General features: G+C 41.2%; 1 protein-coding gene across 1 annotated transcript in view; it reads right to left on the bottom strand.

Moving 5' to 3' along the window:
- CEP85L (centrosomal protein 85 like) overlaps nucleotides 1-19,270 on the bottom strand; it is a 145,711-nt gene that overhangs the window by 77,145 nt on the left and 49,296 nt on the right. Inside the window, exon 3 of the mRNA XM_018563920.1 lies at nucleotides 1,121-1,881. Coding sequence (XP_018419422.1) covers nucleotides 1,121-1,881 — 761 coding nt within the window. The remainder of the gene's footprint in view (nucleotides 1-1,120; nucleotides 1,882-19,270) is intronic.

The raw sequence follows: 19,270 nt of genomic DNA, 5'->3' as shown, positions 1-19,270 counted from the left end.
GGTGAAAGCAGACTGCAGTGCTTTCTAAATATTGTAACGGCAATAACAGGTGGCAGAGTTGCACATTTCATGTCCAAAGAGGTGCATCCAGTGTAAGCAATGTAGTCTGTTTGCAAATCTCCATTTTTGTTAATAAGTAGGACACAGAGTAGAAATGGCTCAAAGCAGCAGCAAAATGGCCACTTTAGACTGAACGGTTAATAATGCCCTATAGGTATTTTGTTTTAAAGAAGAACTCCAGGAAAATTTTTAATTAACCTTTGCAGTGGGGCTACGACCGGACTGCAAGGGTTAAGTGTTCATTTGTGTCTAGGTGCTAACAAAAAGTTATATTCACCAGACCATCTGAGACGGCTCGTTCTTAGGCCGGTGTCTGGAACATCTCTCCCCTCTGCTGCAGCGGTCTCAGGACCCTGGTGCAGTGGCGTCACGAGGCCGGGTGTCACCCGATCTAGAAAAAGCTTGGTACTGATCCGAAGAGGGAATCAGATCAAAGTTCAAAGTAGTTACAAAGTAGTTTATTCAATAAAAACAGTCATTTTGGTGTCACCCCTGCAATGGTGACACCCGGGTAGGGGCTGCACCCCCGTTGTGACGCCACTGCCCTGGTGTCATCACACTCTATACGCTGTGCATAGACTTGGGAATGCCGAGGAGCAGTCCCATCTGTGCAGCGGCGGAGGAGACGCACTTCAGTGGTCACAGAAGCAGGGAGCCGGCTTGGATGGTCTGGTGAGTATACCTTTTTTTTTATAGCACCTAGACAATAAAAAATGTTAAAAACATTTTAACAGGACTTCTTCAACTGTTATATATGCATATAAATACATTAAAAGGTCACTTAAGTACATACTTAGAACCTTTTAGCTTTAAGCGGATTTATATTATAAAGAACTCTTTAAAAAAGAATACACAGCCTTGGATATACATAAAAAAACAATGCAAACATTTTATCGGAGAATGTTTAGAACACCTAAATGGTTGTAACTGCAGCTTACTTCAATTCTATAAATGCTCTAAATACTATAGTGAGGTGTATAAAGTGTGCGGAGGAAATCTTACCCCATGTAGTTCAAAAAACTAACCACAAGATGGCAGCATAGACAAACATTACAGGTACCTGGGACTGTTCAGCATCTTGACGGAGAAGTTCTAGTTGATGCCAGGAGGACAAGCCACACGTTTCCTCTGGAGTTTTTCTATCTTGAGAATTTGCATGGAGCTGATCCGTAAGCCACATCTGAGTCCTTAAGGAAGACTGAAGGGGGGATCCAGCCTGGTAACCCAAGTGGCTAAATTTTGAAACATTGTCACTGGCTGAAAAAGATTTACTTTCTGGTAAGGCACTGTAGGTCATGTCTAAGGTATGTCTCCGACTGGGAGTAGCAAATGGCGAAAACTCTGTGCTGCTACAGCTGTCAAATTTATATTTGAGGTCCACACTTGCCAGTTCTTTCTTATCAATGTCTTTATCATCCAGTTTCAGTGCCTCCATGCTGTAGTGCAGACACGATGGCCTGTATCCTCGTGAGTGCTGGGAAAGAGTGACATCTCTACTCATACGATCCAGGCTATGCCTTGACCCTGTGTTTTCAACTTTGCCATCCTGACCAAAGGCATCTGGAGTGCTCAGTTTAGTAAGAGATGACCACTTCTTGATGGGCCTGGAGTCCTTCATATCAAGTGGGCTATCAGAATGGCCATAGATCCTGCCTATACCAGACAAAGTATAGTTGCTGTCCCAAGCGGATGTGTCCAGCCGGTCCTCTCTGTGTCTGGGCACTGATGACCTGGCTGTGGAGGGCATGACATGGGCAGAAGGAAGACTGACCAGTGGGTGCACCGGCTTGAATGTAGAAGTACCGCTGGAAGTTGAATGGTCTAGAAAAGAAAAAAAAAGACAGAGATTAAACAAACAGGAACGCAGGAAGTAAAGAATGAATTAGAAAATGTAAATTCTGTAGGCACTCATGTACAAATATGGCTGCACTGATCATGCATAACATTTTGGAAGATTTGTATGTATGGAAGCATGGCTTCTGCTGGCAGCAATCACCATGCAGTACTGAATTCTACCAGCAGAGGGCGTTCCATATTAATAAATTAACCTTCAGAAAGGCTCCAATGTTTTCAGATGAAGATTCTGATTATGATACAGTGCAAAAAAAGGAATGCAGAACTGCGGCGCCTCAGTATACCGCGAGATGTAGCTCGCGGTATACTGAGCTTAGGGTAACGGGAGGACGCTAGTTTGTGTCCTCCTGTTACCCTAAGGAGAACTATGGGGAAAAACACTGACCCCATAGTTCTCCTTTAACGCTGAACTCCAGCATTACCTTCAGTCTAACAAAATTGCTTACAAGCTCCTCTCCTCTACTAAAATTGCTTACTCTGATTTCACTGCACACTGCGAGCTTGAAGAAATGTGCAATAGAACCTGCAGCAAATCAGACAGAGCTTGCCTCATTTCCTGGCTGGAGGATGTCCAGCATCATCCAGCGCTTTGCTCCCCCACCTTACTGTCCCTGGCCCATCCTTTTTTATTCATTGGAATTCAGTTATTTCAATCATGGAGGTTAAGCATCACATGTGGACATTATTTCGGGCAGTCTATATGCAAATAAAGTCAAATAGAGAGTCCCACCACACTCCTGACCGAGAAGCCCCATATAATGTTGTGCTGAAGTGGCCGCTGATGGCCCCGCCAAATACTTGAAAATTTTATATGCAAATAAAGTCTGCCTTTAACACTCCGGACTGACACCTGTCAAAGAAGGCATGTTGATTTTTGCATAATTGCTCTCAAGAGCCAGCCCGTGACTTGCATCAGGACTGGGGGCCCTCGAGAGGAGCACAGAGGCAGGGCACTGTGATCTTTTTCAGAAAGCTATGTACAGCCCCCATCACCAGCTATGATTTGTCTGCATCGCATGGAGAAGCACAGAGACCCAGGGATGACACCACTGGTTTTAACATAAGGTATGTATAGAAAATGGAAAGGTTTCATTTAAAGAATGTTATTAGCACACTGATGAGGGTGTAAGAGGAACCAGGAAAGGCAAAATATGAGCAGAATAAAGCAGCTTTAATATTGTAATAATTCAAATCACAGTCATGCTGTCTATGCCTATTTCATTGTTAATTTCGTCCCCTATAAGCTCTTGCATTGGTAACATGCACATTAGAAAGAGAATAAAACAGCAAAGGTTATTATACACTTCAACCAAATCCCCATGCTTATTTCAAGGTTCACAAACCACTTTCTAAGCACTCGGAGGCGCTTGTCCTTTTCCTTGTCCTTGCAGCAAAGCAGCCTAGGTCCTGTATACCTATTAAAAGCAAGGTGAACAGTTGTTTGCTGCTCATGGCAAACCTGTACTCAGAAATGTATATATGGAGGCTGCTACCCTCTGAAAATGCTAGTTGCCCAGCTGTTTGTATGCTTGTTACCAATCACTGACTCCAAAGCAACAGAGCCTGTTAGATTAGGTTTTATGATGTCATTCTGGTGCCACTATGTATAAGTTTTAGATCTCCAAATACTGTATATTGAAGTCACGTGATTAGCATGACAGACAGGGAATGAGCATTTTCAGAAAGATAGGCCGGCAAAGGTAAATGCTTTTTTACAGAAATGCCCAACTACAATAAACTCCCCACTATCTAGAATCCACAGGGATTGGTAGATTCTGGATGAATGTAGTTTCTGGTTGCTTGAGAGTTACTATTAAAAATAGGTCTAAATAATGCCATACACCATACTATACCATATCATAACATAAACTTTGTATTGACTTCACATTCATATTGAAATGTAGTAATCAAAAGCAAATTAAGACAAATAGACACACAATCCTTTCCAGGATCATACATGCTGCAGAATGAGCAAAACAGCGAGTGCACAGGGGATTTTCTTTTTTTGTTCTGGTTAAATGAGAGTTTTGGTTAGTTGAATACCGGATAACAGAGAGTTTACTGTATTGGGCTTTAGACTTGGGGAAGCTATAGCCGGCATTAACATAAATAAGAAGGTGCATTAAATTTGCAATGGGGCCACCAATCAGCTATATGCGCTTGGGCCCCTGGGGAACTAATAACAAAAGTTTGCAGAAATGTTTTTAAAAAAAAGGCACTTCCATAACCTACAGTACCGTCACATGCATTTGTGCACACCTAAATCTTGTATTTGGTTTTGATCCCATGTTGGTTTTCTTGCTGTCTGTGTACCTGTTGGGGAGATTTTCATATCACTGGAGAGGAAGTAATGAAAAAACTCTCCAATGAGGACACAGACGTTAAAACCCACATTATGAACTTTCTAGCAATGTTTTTATTGACATCTATGCCTTTATGTACAGGTAACAATCCCCCCCCCTTTCTTTTACGGCTATGAGTAAGTAAAACGTCTACCCAATGAAGCACAAATTGTAAATCTTCCCTAATACAAATTCATCCCCACGCAGCTCCCTCCTCATGTATCACTTGCCCCTCCCTTTTAGATTGTAAGCCCTCACGGGCAGGGCCCTCCTTACCATCTTGTCTTGAATTGCATTGTAATATCTTCCCTATATTGTAAAGCGCTGCACAAACTGTTGGCACTATAAAAATCCTGTATAATAATAATAATAATACTATCCAAGACTAAAAAAAATGGCTGCAGTCAGGCTCTGTAGCACTCTTTTTCTTTGGGCACCTTCTTTACAATAATAAGCTGTTTTGCTGTAGTTCCTGTAACTTGTTTGTTTTCTGACGTCTTTGACATAATGGGTTTTAGACAAGCTTTGCAGTAATTATGCTCTATTTTTACTCTCTGTCCAAGTGGCACATTCTGGGCACATTCACATTGGTGACTAAAAGAACAGGGCAGATGATCCCGGGGTCAGGAGGAATGTCAAATCACTCAATTCAGAAGTGGGCCTGACAGGATTACACCAACCTAAGCAGCTAATCTACTTGCTAAATGCAGCTTTCCAGCCAGGCGAGTAAACAGGTCGAGGATGTCTACCACAGAACCAAAATACAACTCACTGAAGACACAAGGAACGTCTATTTATAAACATTTTTCTTTTTATGGAGTAAACAAGGAGCCTTACATAGTTTTTGGTTTGTCAAATATGCAAATGGAACAACAACAATAATAATCAGGGCTTGAAAAATGTTAGGGTGTCTCACAAGACAAAAATGTCACCAGTAAGCATGACCGGACTATAGCTTTGCAATTTATGTCAATATTTTTTAGGGACAGATAAGAGTTTTCATTTGGAGGTATATAATCCCCACTGGGGGGGGTCAGAGACTTGTTTATTTTTTACTATATAATGAAAAAAGTAGCGAAAATTTCAGGGGAAAAAAAGCCATATGTTATGTTAAAAAACATTTATTCTTACCCAATTTTTTTGTAAAATATAAAAGACGGGGGTCACGTTGGGTAAATAGACACCAAACATGTCAAGCTTTAAAATTGCGCACACCCGCAAAAAAACAACCACACAGAAATTTGACCATAGGCGACGCTTTAAATGCTTTTACTGCTCACCAGTTTAGCGTCATCGGTGATTGATGGCCCTAAAATGATTGCTCTCACTCTGACGTTCGCAGTGATATGTAACATGTCTGGCACAATAGACGCAATCGTCATTTTCGCACAAAGGCGCACGCAACGCATGTTTGCATGTGTATATGGGGGGACTTAAAAAAAAAAAAAAAGAAGAAGTGTTGTTTTTTATGCTGCTTTATTTTTTTTATTTTTACACTTAACTTTACTGCCATAACATAGTGGGCTAAGAAGCTCCCTATGTGATAGCCAATTTACATGACCGGTCCCCTTTATGGAGACATCAGGGGTCTCCACGACCCCCGTCACCTAGGGACCCCCCAGAGAAGCTGATGAAGCAGAGATCTACTTCACCAGCTTCTCCCCAGCCGGGAATGACAGCTGAATGCGGAAGTGATATAATATACATCACTTCCTGCATTCGGGGACTGAAGAGGAGGTCAGAGGGAGAGCGTGTACCAATCTCCCTTTGATCTCATGTCACAGAGCAGCCATGCTGACCCAGGTGCACCGGACACAGCGGATCTCAGGACCGGCAGTGATAGTGATATCAGCGTCTGCGGGGGGTTAAACCACAGCTAATACAAGCAGTTGGGAGTCTAGAGACGCCCGATCGCTTGAATGTAAAGCTTCCAGCCGGCTGTTTAATTACAACGGCCGGCCGGGAAGCTACTCGTTCTGCTCCGGCATTTTTCAAGCCCTGGTAAAAATAATAATACTGGAAGTCCTGCTACATGATCACAAATTTCAAACTGCTACAATCACAAGTGTGATTTAGCATTTGCTCTGACTCCATACAGGTCAGGAGTAGGTTAACTCCAGCCCTCCAGCTGTGGTAAAACAACAAATACCATCATGCATCTGCCTCTGCCAGTCAGGCCTGTGGCTGCCAGAGTCTTGCAATGCCTCATGGGATTTCTAGTTGTACCACAGCTGAAGGGCCGGAGTTTTCCAGCCCCTGATATAGGTAGCCAATAAACCATCAGACATCAGCTGTCCATACACTTTACAAACTCATTGTGCAATCTCTGTGCAATCTCTGTGCAATCTTTTGGAGTAGCCACACATGTATCAACATGCCCATTCAATCAGCCATTTGGTGCAAGTAAAAATATTTAATTGAACAAGGATTGCAAGCCAAAGATCCTTCATTCAACTGATTTAAACACTGGGAAGTTGATCGGCCATGGCAGAATTTTACTGACCATTTCTGTTTACTTAAATATATGCAATGTGTTAGACAACAGGTTGTAATACAGATTCATATGTGAAATTGATACCACATGTGCTGCATCAATATTTTAAACAATTATGAAGAGCTTGTTTGTGAAAGCTTGTAGCTAAATCGATCACAAATCACTAGAAAGTATTGCCACCTCTGGATTGAACAAATCTATGCAATCTAAGAGCCTATCCTACACTAGCTTTTCAATTCCTATACAATTTATCTGGGCTGATGTATTATAAAGTTGTTGGTGAATCGAAATAAGATTGTACAATCAGATTGTTAATGCGTGTGGCTTGCTCTAGGCATGTGGGGGTAACTGCAAAAATAATAAATAAACTTGCAGTCACAGTAGGGGTAATGTGTAAAAAAGATGAACACTTGAGGTTTGTATGTGACAAATAAATTCCAGCGGTACTCTGCAGACTTTAGATATTGGAAGCTTATAGGATCTACATTCCAACCACAAGAATGTTTACTTTTTTCTTTCTAACAAACATGTTCAAAGAAAACCCCAAGACACAAAGAAACCATATCCCATAAAGAAACGATATGGCTAGTTTATTACGTTGACAATAAAAGGGTTTAAAAAGCAGTCGTGTGGGATGATGTAGAATATGCTTTTGGGTAACATTAGCTTTATTCATCTATTCACAAAGATATTATTGTGTCTCACACACGCTGTAATGTACTATGATATTCCATACAGAGCTTGGGTCAGAAAAAGAAAATCAAAACATTCAGCACTCACTATTTAGCTAACATATGTTCTGATGGTCAATGTGCAATTTACAAACACAAGATGTTATATGGACATTTTCTACGCAGTATCAGTAAAAAGGAGAACAGGTCAACAAAGCAAAACTCTCTAAATACGTTGGCGATCATTTTTACTTTCATGAAGACTACAAATTGAATTGGGACTTTAAACCTTATGCCTGCCACGCTTCATGCTACCAAACTGACCATTCTACCTTCATTTCACAAAGCTAATCATTCTCCTTTCACTCTACCAACCTTGCCAAACTAACCATTCTCCCTTCACTCTACCACACTAACCATTCAACCTTCATTCTACCACACTAACCATTCAACCTTCATTCTACCACCCTACCATTTCTACCACACTAACCATTCTACCTTCATTCTACCACACTAACCAATCTACCACCCTAACCATTCCACCACACTAACCATTCTACCACCCTACCCATTCTACCTTCATTCTACCACACTAACCATTCAACCTTCATTCTACCACACTCACCATTCTACCTTCATTCTACCACACTAACCATTCTACCACGCTACCCATTCTACCTTCATTCTACCACACTAACCATTCTACCTTCATTCTTCCACACTAACCATTCAACCTTCATTCTACCACCCTACCCATTCTACCACACTAACCATTCTACCTTCATTCTACCACACTAACCAATCTACCACCCTAACCATTCCACCACACTAACCATTCTACCTTCATTCCACCACACTAACCATTCTACCTTCATTCTACCACACTAACCAATCTACCACCCTACCCATTCCACAACACTAACCATTCTACCTTCATTCCACCACACTAACCATACAACCTTCATTCTACCAAACTAACCATTCTACCTTTATGCTACCACACTAACCATTTAACCTTCATTCTACCAAATGTACCAAACTTAATTCTACCAAAACATACCAAACGTTGAAAACTAGCCATTCTACCTTCATTCTAACTTACTACGGTCATTCCAGGGACCTCCTCTTCGTAGCCAACATATCTAACTACCTACCAGAATCTTGATCCAGAGCTCCGACAACTATCTTTTTTTCTGTATATTCTCAGTCACAAATATGGAATAAGTATGCAGATTAGAAGTTCTGACTTTGACACTTTGGTTGGTGACATTCTAATCTGCAGTCTTGTTCAGAAAGGCTCAGGAAGCCAGAAACAGTCAACTAGCATTTTAAAAGGAGATTAGCGTTTGCAGCCTCTGTATATTTGAACTGATACCATAGTCCTATACAGACCATTCTCATTTCACAAATGTTCATTGATAAACACTATGCAAAAACACAGGTTACAGCTTCAGATCAGGATGGGCTAATCCCAGAAGCTATGTAGCTAAGCTAAGGCGAAAAAAAAAACCTGGTGTCAAAATTAATAAGCTTTATCTTAGCTATCAATAAAGGCACATGCCTACTTATTTAAAGGGTCTTTGGTGTACTACATTAGACTTACCAATTCTATGTACATGAATTTGTCTTCCCCTGCAAAAATATCTGACCTTGTTAAAATGGCACACAGGGTAATGGCGTAGAAGAAAGTGTTTGTACTTGGTAGGTAAAATTGGTCCTGTTTAATGCGCACACGTGTGCAACTGCAGTAGGAACATTAGATTATAAGCTTGTTTAAAGGACAGAGACTGATGTGAAAGTTCTTTATAAAATGCTATAGAATTAGTCAGGCTCATCTATAACTCATCTACATTTAACCAATACAGCTACCAAATGAAATTCGAGTACTTGCACTAGTTGCATTTAAAAAAAAATACAATGAATGATGTATTAATGACTAATGTCAAACATCTAGGAGTACTGCTAGTAAATAAACGTACTGCTTTGCTATACAGTATGTATGTATATTTATTATTGTATTTATTATTGGTATTGATACAACGGCAACAATTATACACAGTGCTTTACACAGTGCACATTCACATAAGTCCCTGCCCTCAAGGAGCTTGCAATCTAAAGGTCCCTACCCCACATGCATACAAACGAGGGCCAATTTAGACAGGAGCCAATCAACCTACCAGCATGTCTTTGGAGTCTGGGAGGAAACCGGAGTACCCGGAGGAAACCCACACAAGCACAGGGATTCCTTGCAGATAGTGACCTGGCCGTGAGTTGAACTAGGGACCTCCAGTGTTACAAGGCAGAAGCACTGACCACTACGCCACTGTGCTGCCCAATCATTTGTACATCCAACCATTATAACACCAACCTTTGTTTTAGACCGTGAAACAGTACTGTTACAACCTGTTCATCTTCCATTGCATTCACATCTCTGGCAGCCTGGCATAGCACATCATCATGACCAAAGACATGATCGCATGTATCAGCTACCACTGCCTGGGTGAACAGCTGGATGAAAACAGACAGGACTATGGTTTTGAAAAGGCTACCTTTTGCATTTCCCCTGTGGCTTGCTAATATACACCATCATATCAATAGTTCCAAAAGAAACTATTTTAATGTCTAAAATCAAGTACAGTAAACTAACTGTGGGAAACAAGTTGCAAACAGTGACCCAGATCTCATGATTTAAGTCACATCCATCAAAAAAGCCCTGAAAACAGGAAGTGGCGAACACTCCCTTGGTTTTATTACGGAGTAACAAAGCAGATGGATAAACTGTTTTAACACTCAGCCAGCATACAAAACATTTCTGCATCAAACCATACAAATAGTTTTTTTTTTCCCCTTAGTCAAGTTATGCCACTGCAGCTGTCTTAATATGCCTCTCAAAAGGGTTAAAAGGAGGTATAGCAGATTGGTACGAGTTACAGAACAATGAACAACAGACAACACTGTGGATTTCATGACTGCTGCACAACAGCTGCCCCCCCAAGTCTGGGAAATTCTGCATGACAGCCAATCACGGTGCAGCAGAAAAAGACTGGACTGTACCACCAAAATGCATTCCTAGACAGCTATAATTATTGAACAGGGACCAAACAGATTATAATTAACTTTTCCATTACCAGTCTTGTACTAGCACAGTTCAATTAAGCACAACATTATTATTTCAGTGATCTGACTTGGGTAGGGCTAATGTACATGAGCATTTGAGATGCGTGCATTTGCTATGCGTTTACAATGCTTTGGAGATGCATTTGCTAAGCATACACTTTGATTGTTATGGAGAAATAAATGCAAAGCACAAACTGAATTTGGGGCTCTTTCACATTCATGAATATGCAGTGAGTAACCCCTCACTTTTTTTTTAGCTAGCCTTCAAGAAAACCCTTCATGTGATTAACATGGGGGCTGTTCCTGTTAAACTCATTCTCAAAAGGCTAGCTTCCTGGCTGTTAAAGTGACACTAAACTCAGGAGTTAAATCTTAAAAAACATTTAAGTATCATTAACAAACAATTATCTTATTTGTGTATCCCTCAGCTGTAGATCCTCAAATCATCTCTGAATTGGTGCTGACACTGTTCTTCCTTCTGTCTACTTTTGTACCCTATGGTCTCCGTGTGTGTTGTAAAGTAGCCACTATTCCAAGCTCGCTCCTGTGATGGACTAAAAAAACTAGAAAAAGGAAAGAGCATGGCAGCTAGGCACCTAGTCTTATCAAAAGCATTGGCAGGCTTTGCATTTCTCTCAAGAAATGTTTTCTTTAACTGATCTCAAATGTCCATGTACACTAAAGCCTTAGGGTTGACAGCAAGCTGCACTCAATGCATGGCCATTGGTATGTGGTAAAAAACATTTCAGATGCGCTGATGCCGGGGCATTGCACTGTTTACTCTTTTTTTTTAGAACTTTATTGAAAATGTCAGAAATTACATACTCCGTTCTACAGCCACACTGCTGTGTGATGCGGTTAGACTGCATCGCATCACACCAAGCTGAAAAAAAGTATTGCATGCAGTGCTTTGTTCAGCGCACACACACTGCAATGTGGTGGTGTAAACGGAGATGATTGAAAACAAGGCTATAGCCTTGGAAGTGTGCACTGTAAAAGACGGCAACGCATCTGAAAATCGGCCCTTAAAGTGAAATCTGAATGAATGCTGTGTGACAGCACTTTGAATTGTTTGACAATACATGTGGGCTAACATGGATTCACCACATGGATTTCTGTGCGACCTCCCAAGTGAAAGCTTTCTTACCACCCTGCAGTCTCTAAATACGCATAATTCTCCAACGATGGCACAAAGTATAAGCGATCCAATGTTAACTTGCTTCATGAATGAGACTAAGAACAAGGCTAATCACTAAGGCACGAGTTGTTGGGATTTTCTTCATGACCTCTACTAATAATCGCCATGACATTAACCTCATAACAAGTCCCTACTGTATAAGTAAACACTAACAATCACTTCTAGGATTGAATTTGCTTGCAGTTTCGGGGCTTAAACACCATTTCAACCTTTGTGTCCAATTCAGCAAAACGTGGCCTGTGTTACTTCATTACTGGAAAGAAATTCAGAGGCTGTAGTAACTGCAAAGCTCACTGGGCTCTAGGGCTTAGATATTTCATATTTTATGTAATAAATTAATCAAACCCTGCTTGTTAGCATGGGAGCTGTGATGAGTATAAATCTTTATTAATCTTCATTAGGCGACACAGGATCAGACATAAATCAAAGACAATTGGGGCATTCAAAAGCAGTCCAACTGAGAGGTGGGCAACACAGCAAACAAAAAAAAAGCTAATAAAAGCAACACTGAAAAAACTGGGTGCAGCAGCTTATTAAGCTGCCAATAGGACCTTATGTCCCAAGCTTGCATCAGCTGAGGCCTGAACATCAACCTTGTAAAACTTAAGAGAACATGTAAACAAAAGACCAGGTGGGCGGCTTGGCAAATCTGAGAAGCAGATGCATGATGCTAAATGGTCCAAGAAACACTGATCTAGTAGAGTGTGCCTTGACAAGAAAGGGTAAAAAGTTATCCTCAAGCCGACCTGAGCAATATCCAGACTAAGGCCCAAATACTCCAATCAATACGTCAGTTCCAGCGCTGACTTCTAAAGGTCCAAGATCTAATGGAGCATTGACTGACAAAGTCTGCACTTATTGTTCTCTCAGCAGATGATTGTCTAAAGCTGGCCATACACTGCGATTTTCGTTCGGGAATTTACGTTGCTGCCAAAAACCCTCTTTCGATTCTAGCTCAAATAGCTCATCAAGCACAGACCAATGTTCATTCGGTAACAATACTAACTCAACAATACTAACTAACTAAACGAATTTCGTCGATCGACAGAACGTTTTTTTTTGTTTGCGCATGCGCAGTGTTCATGTTGCAATTTTTTTCGTACGAAAACGCCACTAATCCATCGAATTTCATGATTCGAAAAATGTTTTACAGGCTCACCCTTCGAGAAAATTCGTTCAGGAGCAAGTAAAAAAAATTGTTGGGTTCCCATCAACTGATCGATTATGGTTCCAAAGACCATTTGTGGACGATAGTCAAACGATAAGCAATAGGTGTATGGGCACCATTAGTTTCGTAATATGGGAATGCCCTGAGAGAGCAGGAAGGCTAGCACTGGGGCTAGTATCTTGGTGAATACTCAGGGCATGGAAGAAAGATCAAATGGAAGGGCTACAATCTGGAAGTATTGTGTTTACACAGCAAATCGCAGGTAGCACTGATGTGCAGGAAAGCTGGGGACATGCAAGTTAAGCATCCATGATAATAGGGGTGGGGCCATGCTAACACGCTTTGGGGTAATCAACCCCTTCCTCAGACCAAGACCTTCACCTCAATATGCCACAATTCCATAATATATATATAAGCCCTCACGGGCAGGGCCCTCCTTACCATCTTGTCTTAAATTGTATTGTGACTGTAATGTCTTCCTTATATTGTAAAGCGCTGTGCAAACTATTGGCGCTATATAAATCCTGTATAACAATATAATAATAATATATATAGGACCTAAACTTAAAAGGCGGGCTGAAGCTTCATCATCCCTCCCCTCCAAACGCTGAAATCTGTAACGACCATAAACATGGACTGTAAACCATACCTTGCAAGTTGAAAGAGTGGCTGAATATAAGACAGTTCATCAACTGCAGTTCTTCTTATGTGGCCTACGTTTTGCTTTTCCTGTGTGGGAATCTCTACGTAGGGAGAACCAGGAGGCCACTGCGTGTAAGGTTCAGAGAACATAAGAGAAATATTGTCAATCAAGCTGATCTCTACTATGTGCCGAAACACTTTGCCCACCACCATAATGCTGACCCCTCTGGTATGCGTGTTTATGATACTGAACAAATATCTATACTCAAAGATGAGGGTAGTCAATTTCGTAAGCTATGTACCCATGAAAACTTTTGGATCTACAGACTCGGTTATTGATATACCTGGTTTCCTTTAGGAATAGTGAGAAGAACCTTTTTATTAATGTATTTGGTTAATGAACATACTGCAGTAGGAGGTGACACCTGCTCTGTGTTTTGTTGTATGACTCCTAGATGTCCACAGAGGTGAACGTTTACCCAATGAAAGAGAGCTATGACAGACCTGGATGGACCCATTCAACATTTTTTTAACTTGAATAAAAACAACTTCTGCCTTCAAAAGCCAGGATGGGGTAAATGCCCCCTTTGGCTTTGAAAAATTAAAAGGTTTGAGTAGAAACTTTGAAAAATTACACTTCTGGAACACTGGCAATAACACCTTGGTTTGGGAGGTCTCCCAGAGCAGCATGTAGGTGTGTTAGTCTGTGCAGGTTAAAGGACATAAGTAGGATAAGGGCAGAGATTGAAACTCTAGGTTGTAGCCCCCAGAAAGGCCAACAGACATCACCCCACTTTGAAAAGTGAAGATGTTCCTTCACTGTGAAGGGAACTTGCCTGCAGATGAGAAGATTTGGGAAACTGGGGCCTGCAATTGAAGATTCAAGAATCCAGCATCTGCAAATTAAACTGGGTCTATACTTGGAGGCCTGGGAGAGATAAAAGGAACTCTTCTTGGCTTCAGAGGCGTAAGGAGTTTTGCCAGTTTGAGGCTTTGGTTTCTTTGTTAGGGCAAAAAATGACTTTTCCACCAGTGACATCTTCAATTACCTTATCCTGGCAAGCACCAAGGAGATGTTCCCCATTACAAGGCATATGTAGCAAGTGTTTTTTGCATTATTGTTCCACAGACTAATATTTAAACAAAAGCGTTCTCCGCATATTAACAGATTGGAGACTCATTCGTGGGGTAAGACAGACAATATCCACTAAGCTGTCAACACAATAGCATAAAGTAGTAGGTGTATGCTCTAAATGTTCCATCATGGAATGGTCAGTAAGGATCATTTCAAGTTCATCAGATATATGCTTAGTCAAAACCCTAGTATCCGGCAAATCAACTTGACAGTGATAGGGGGTTGCATAGCTGGGTCTGAACAAGGACAGGGAACAAGGACTTGGAAAGAGCTTTCAGTCACTTGCCAACCTGATCTTTAAACACTAGAATTCTTAACAGTCAGCATTTTAGATGAGAAATGGCTGGATCCACCATGGGAATGGCACACTCCCAAAGAAATGCCTCTTAAAACTGCTCAGCAAAACATTTGGGAGAAAGAAAAAATCGTCAGCAGTAGTCCAGTCTCCATGCATGATATATTCAAATGTTCTGTCCTAAAATATATTTAACCATGCTAAATGTTACATCAAAATAAAAAAGTGACAGAGATCTTGGTAACAAGAGAGTAGGCTCAAAAAGTAAAAAGTGTGCGCCACAAAAGCATTTGCACAATACATACGCAGTAATGTACATTAATAATATTTTGTTCCATAGTTTACTTGTGTATAGCACAATATAGGGGCCCATACAAAACCATGGCCAATCCAAGGACAATCCAATCCAATTAGAAAAGAGTCTAATACTGGTGACACTAGTGAACCATGAAACAAGTGCAGCTTCAATGTCTTCCTTACACAGCAGGCCCCGACTCCCACTGGCAGATTTGAGCCATGATACAGAGCACAGCTGTACATTAATAACAGCGCCATTCACAATACTACTTCTTATCATGGATTTTACAAAGAGCACGCTCCTGCCAAGACAAGCCAGTGACTCACACATACCTCAGAAACACATTGAAGTTACACAGACGTGCCTATTTGTTACTACAACGCACACATATCTCATTTCACGATCAGGAACCAAATAAATAAAACTTAAACAAAAAGAGCACTTTTTAACCAAGGCAAAAAAGTAATGTGCAAACTGCAACAAACCTATGGCAGCTTCTCAGAAATCAACCTTTTAAAAAAACTGGGTTGAAATTAGGTTTATATAGACAAATAAAAATTAATGCTCTTTGCGCTGCTCTAAACACAAAAAACCCTACTGATGTTTTGGATATCATAGGAGCAGTATAAAGCCAGCCATGAGCCTTAGATGAGAGATGATAGAGCATCAGCCAGAGACATCAGCTGGCAGCTTCATGAACAGCCATATTCTTCTCAGGAGGTGGTTACTATCTATGTGTGTTAAGAGTAGAAGTGGGTGGGAAGAGATGACCAGTGCTATCAGACACTGAGGGTATCACTTCCCTAATTTGTGAATATGGGAGATTAGAGTAGGTTTTCCTCCTGATTAGCGTTTTCAACAACAGAGCTCACTTGGGACAGACTGGGAGGCTCACTTGGACATGAGACTGACTGTCATGTCACATCTATGGGTTCTCTAAACTCTACCCTGGATCCTTAGATGACAACTGGACTAGAAAGAAATGTAATATAGGGGTTGATATCACTGACCTCTTTTTAAAAATGCTGGTTAGTTGAGAGACCTGGATCTCAAGAAATGGAAAGCAACGCTAAGGCGTTGTTCAAAGTTAGCTTTCCTTTTCTTACCTGGTAAAATCGGATTTGATAAAAAAACATTTCTACAGAACACACCTACACTTTATTATACTCCATGTTGCTTATTATCGACAGTTAAAACATTCCTTTTTTATTTTTTAATCTATACCAGAAACAAGTGAACTCAGTCACTCAAGCAGTTACCAGCTCACTTGTTCCGACCTAAAGTATGGAGCCGATATGTGTTAAATGGTCTTAAGGAATAATGATATTCCACTGTGGCCCATCCAGCAATCTGTCTGCACCAGTCTATTAAAGGAAAGTACAATTCCGTTTACCTTTGCCACAAAACAACTAGTTCACACAGCGATATGTCTGCACCATTTCATCATAGGAGAGTGACAAAGGCATTGGGACCTGTGCATAAAAGGTGTCCGTACATTTTCCCCTAGCGCCACAGAAAAATAAAAATGGACAATCTGATGCGGTGGAAAACTCTCCTTTCTGAAACCTAAAGTGCCCATACACTGCACGAATTTCGGCTGGTTTTTAATGTACCGGCTGAAATTCGCACAGTGTGTGAGGCTGCCAGCTTCCTTTCAGCCGGCATTCCTCCATCAGCTTATAGAAGGAGCCGGCTGGAAAAAAAATGTATCGATCAGAGCCGGCAGCCACTAAGCTGCCCACTTTGATCGGGTATTCTGACAAGTGCTGGTGGCACCTATTAGAGGATACAATGTAAACAGCAGGATTCCTTGATCGACACGCTGTTTATGTTGCTGGAGCAATCGGGTCAATTTTATTTGTTCAGCTCGTGTGTTGAACAAATAAAATAGATAGATGTATGGCCAGCCTTACAGACAAGTATTACACCGTATATCCATTAGGAGAATTGCTAAATTTACTCAGCAGACACCTGAAAAAGGAAATCACTCATTGCTCTGAGTTTATTTGTGCACAGTTGCAGTCTAGATGATGCACATTATTCTCACAGCAACCAGATGACCTCCGCAAAGCATCAGAAACATTAGCCAAAGATGTGAAACTGTAATGCACCATTTGTCAACAATTAGGATTTGACATTGCTATTGCATGGATATTTTTCCAGGACAATATATGTAATTTACAGACATAACAAAGCATGCCCCAGGTGATAACAAGGGCTGTGTTACATTTTTTACTGGCACTTTGTTTTGAATCCACTTATATCAACATTCACAAAATTATCAGCAATAACTCACTGCATCTTTCCACAAGATTAGAAAACCTTAGAAAAAATAAACACTTCCATATTATTTTCCATGTGTCCAGGCTCTAATGAGTACCATATACAGTATGTCCACTGGTGTCATCTAATTACCCAAATTCACTTACCCTCTTTTGATTAAGTAAGGACGTTAACTTGGGTAAACACATTCGGGTGAGACTGACCAGGAATTAAATGTCTGGCCTCTCAATGTTAATCATTCTATGACATGTATGTGTCAAATAAATGTCACCATGCTAACTGCTGTACTCGAGCCTCTTTGTAATATGCGAGTTGTATCTGGGTTATGAATGAATGTCTTACTATGTCTGGGATATTGGGTTTTCTAAAAATGCAGAAAAATGCTACTGCTTCCTCTTCAAGATTGAGTTCTACTGGACAAAACATTACAAGAGGTAAGGCCAAGTCAAGATCAGAAACCCACACTGGTCGCATTTAAAAATACACTAGGGAGAATTTATCAAAACTGGTGCAGATAGAATCTGAAGCAGTTGCCCATGGCAACCATGCAGCTTCCCCCTTCAGTTTGTTCAGTTAAAGGAGAACTATGAGGTGAGTGCTTTTCACTCACCTCATAATTCTAGGCAACCTGTGACAATGAGACTGTCACAGGTCGGCTCAGTAGATCGGGAAGTTAGCGAACACATACCGGCGCTCGCTCACTTCTCGATCCTGTCACGGCAGAGAGCCGTGACAGGAGAGTGACTGGATTCCCCCTTCCCCTGTCTGATACTCCAGCGCTGACTGGGGGAACGGACGGGGAGGGGGCGGGTACAGCTGGCTCTGCCTCTAGATGGACAGAGCCAACTGTCACTCACGCAGCTGGGCGGATCCCGGCACAATTGTCGGGATCCGTTTCAGCTGTAGCGTCTCAGTATACTGAGCTTTGGGTGACGGGAGGACGCTAGTTTGTGTCCTCCCGTTACACTTAGGAGAACTATGGGAAAAAGCCCTAACCCCACAGTTCTCCTTTAAGCTACAAAAATGAAAAAGAGAAGCTGATTGGTTGCTATGGACCACTGTTCCAGATTTGATAAATTTCTCTCATTTTTTTAATTCACACTGCATTATCCTACTGTCGTTTTTGATATCTGCCCAGAACTCAGCTTTTAGGCCCAGTTCACACCTAGGTGTTTTCTCGCAGTTGATTCAGCACAACAAAACGCTCAGCCCCAGGAATACTATTCTTTCCTATAGTGTCTGTTCACACCTTTGCATTTTGTTGCATGCCTAAAAATGCCTGTCATGCAAAATAGTACATGAGCTACTTTGGGGCAGATTTCAGCACATTTTGCCCCCATAGACTCAATAGAAAACATGCAGTGTGATTATTCCTGCACATTTTTTTGCGCATTTTGTCCATTCACGTGAATGTGACAAAATCTGCTCACATAAATGTGCGACATAATATACGTGTGTAAATTGCGTGCAAAAAACGCTCACTAAAAACACATGAAGTGGGTGTCGCTTAGGTGTGAATGCAGCCTTACACCCATAATTATTAGAGCTGCAAAAATTATTCGATTAAGTCGATTAAAAATCGACGATGGAAAACGTTGTCAACGTTTTCCATCGTCGATTCGTCGGCTAAAATTCAAATTTCCAGCTCGCCGCTTACGCCACGCCCACGTCGGTTAAGCCGCTCGCGCCTACGCTGGTATACCCGCTCGCCGC

This window comes from Nanorana parkeri, unplaced genomic scaffold (genome assembly GCF_000935625.1).
Source record: "Nanorana parkeri isolate BGI_ZX_2015 unplaced genomic scaffold, ASM93562v1 scaffold22, whole genome shotgun sequence".
In the NCBI taxonomy this organism is placed as follows: domain Eukaryota; kingdom Metazoa; phylum Chordata; class Amphibia; order Anura; family Dicroglossidae; genus Nanorana; species Nanorana parkeri.
This window is presented reverse-complemented; position numbering and strand designations above follow the sequence as displayed.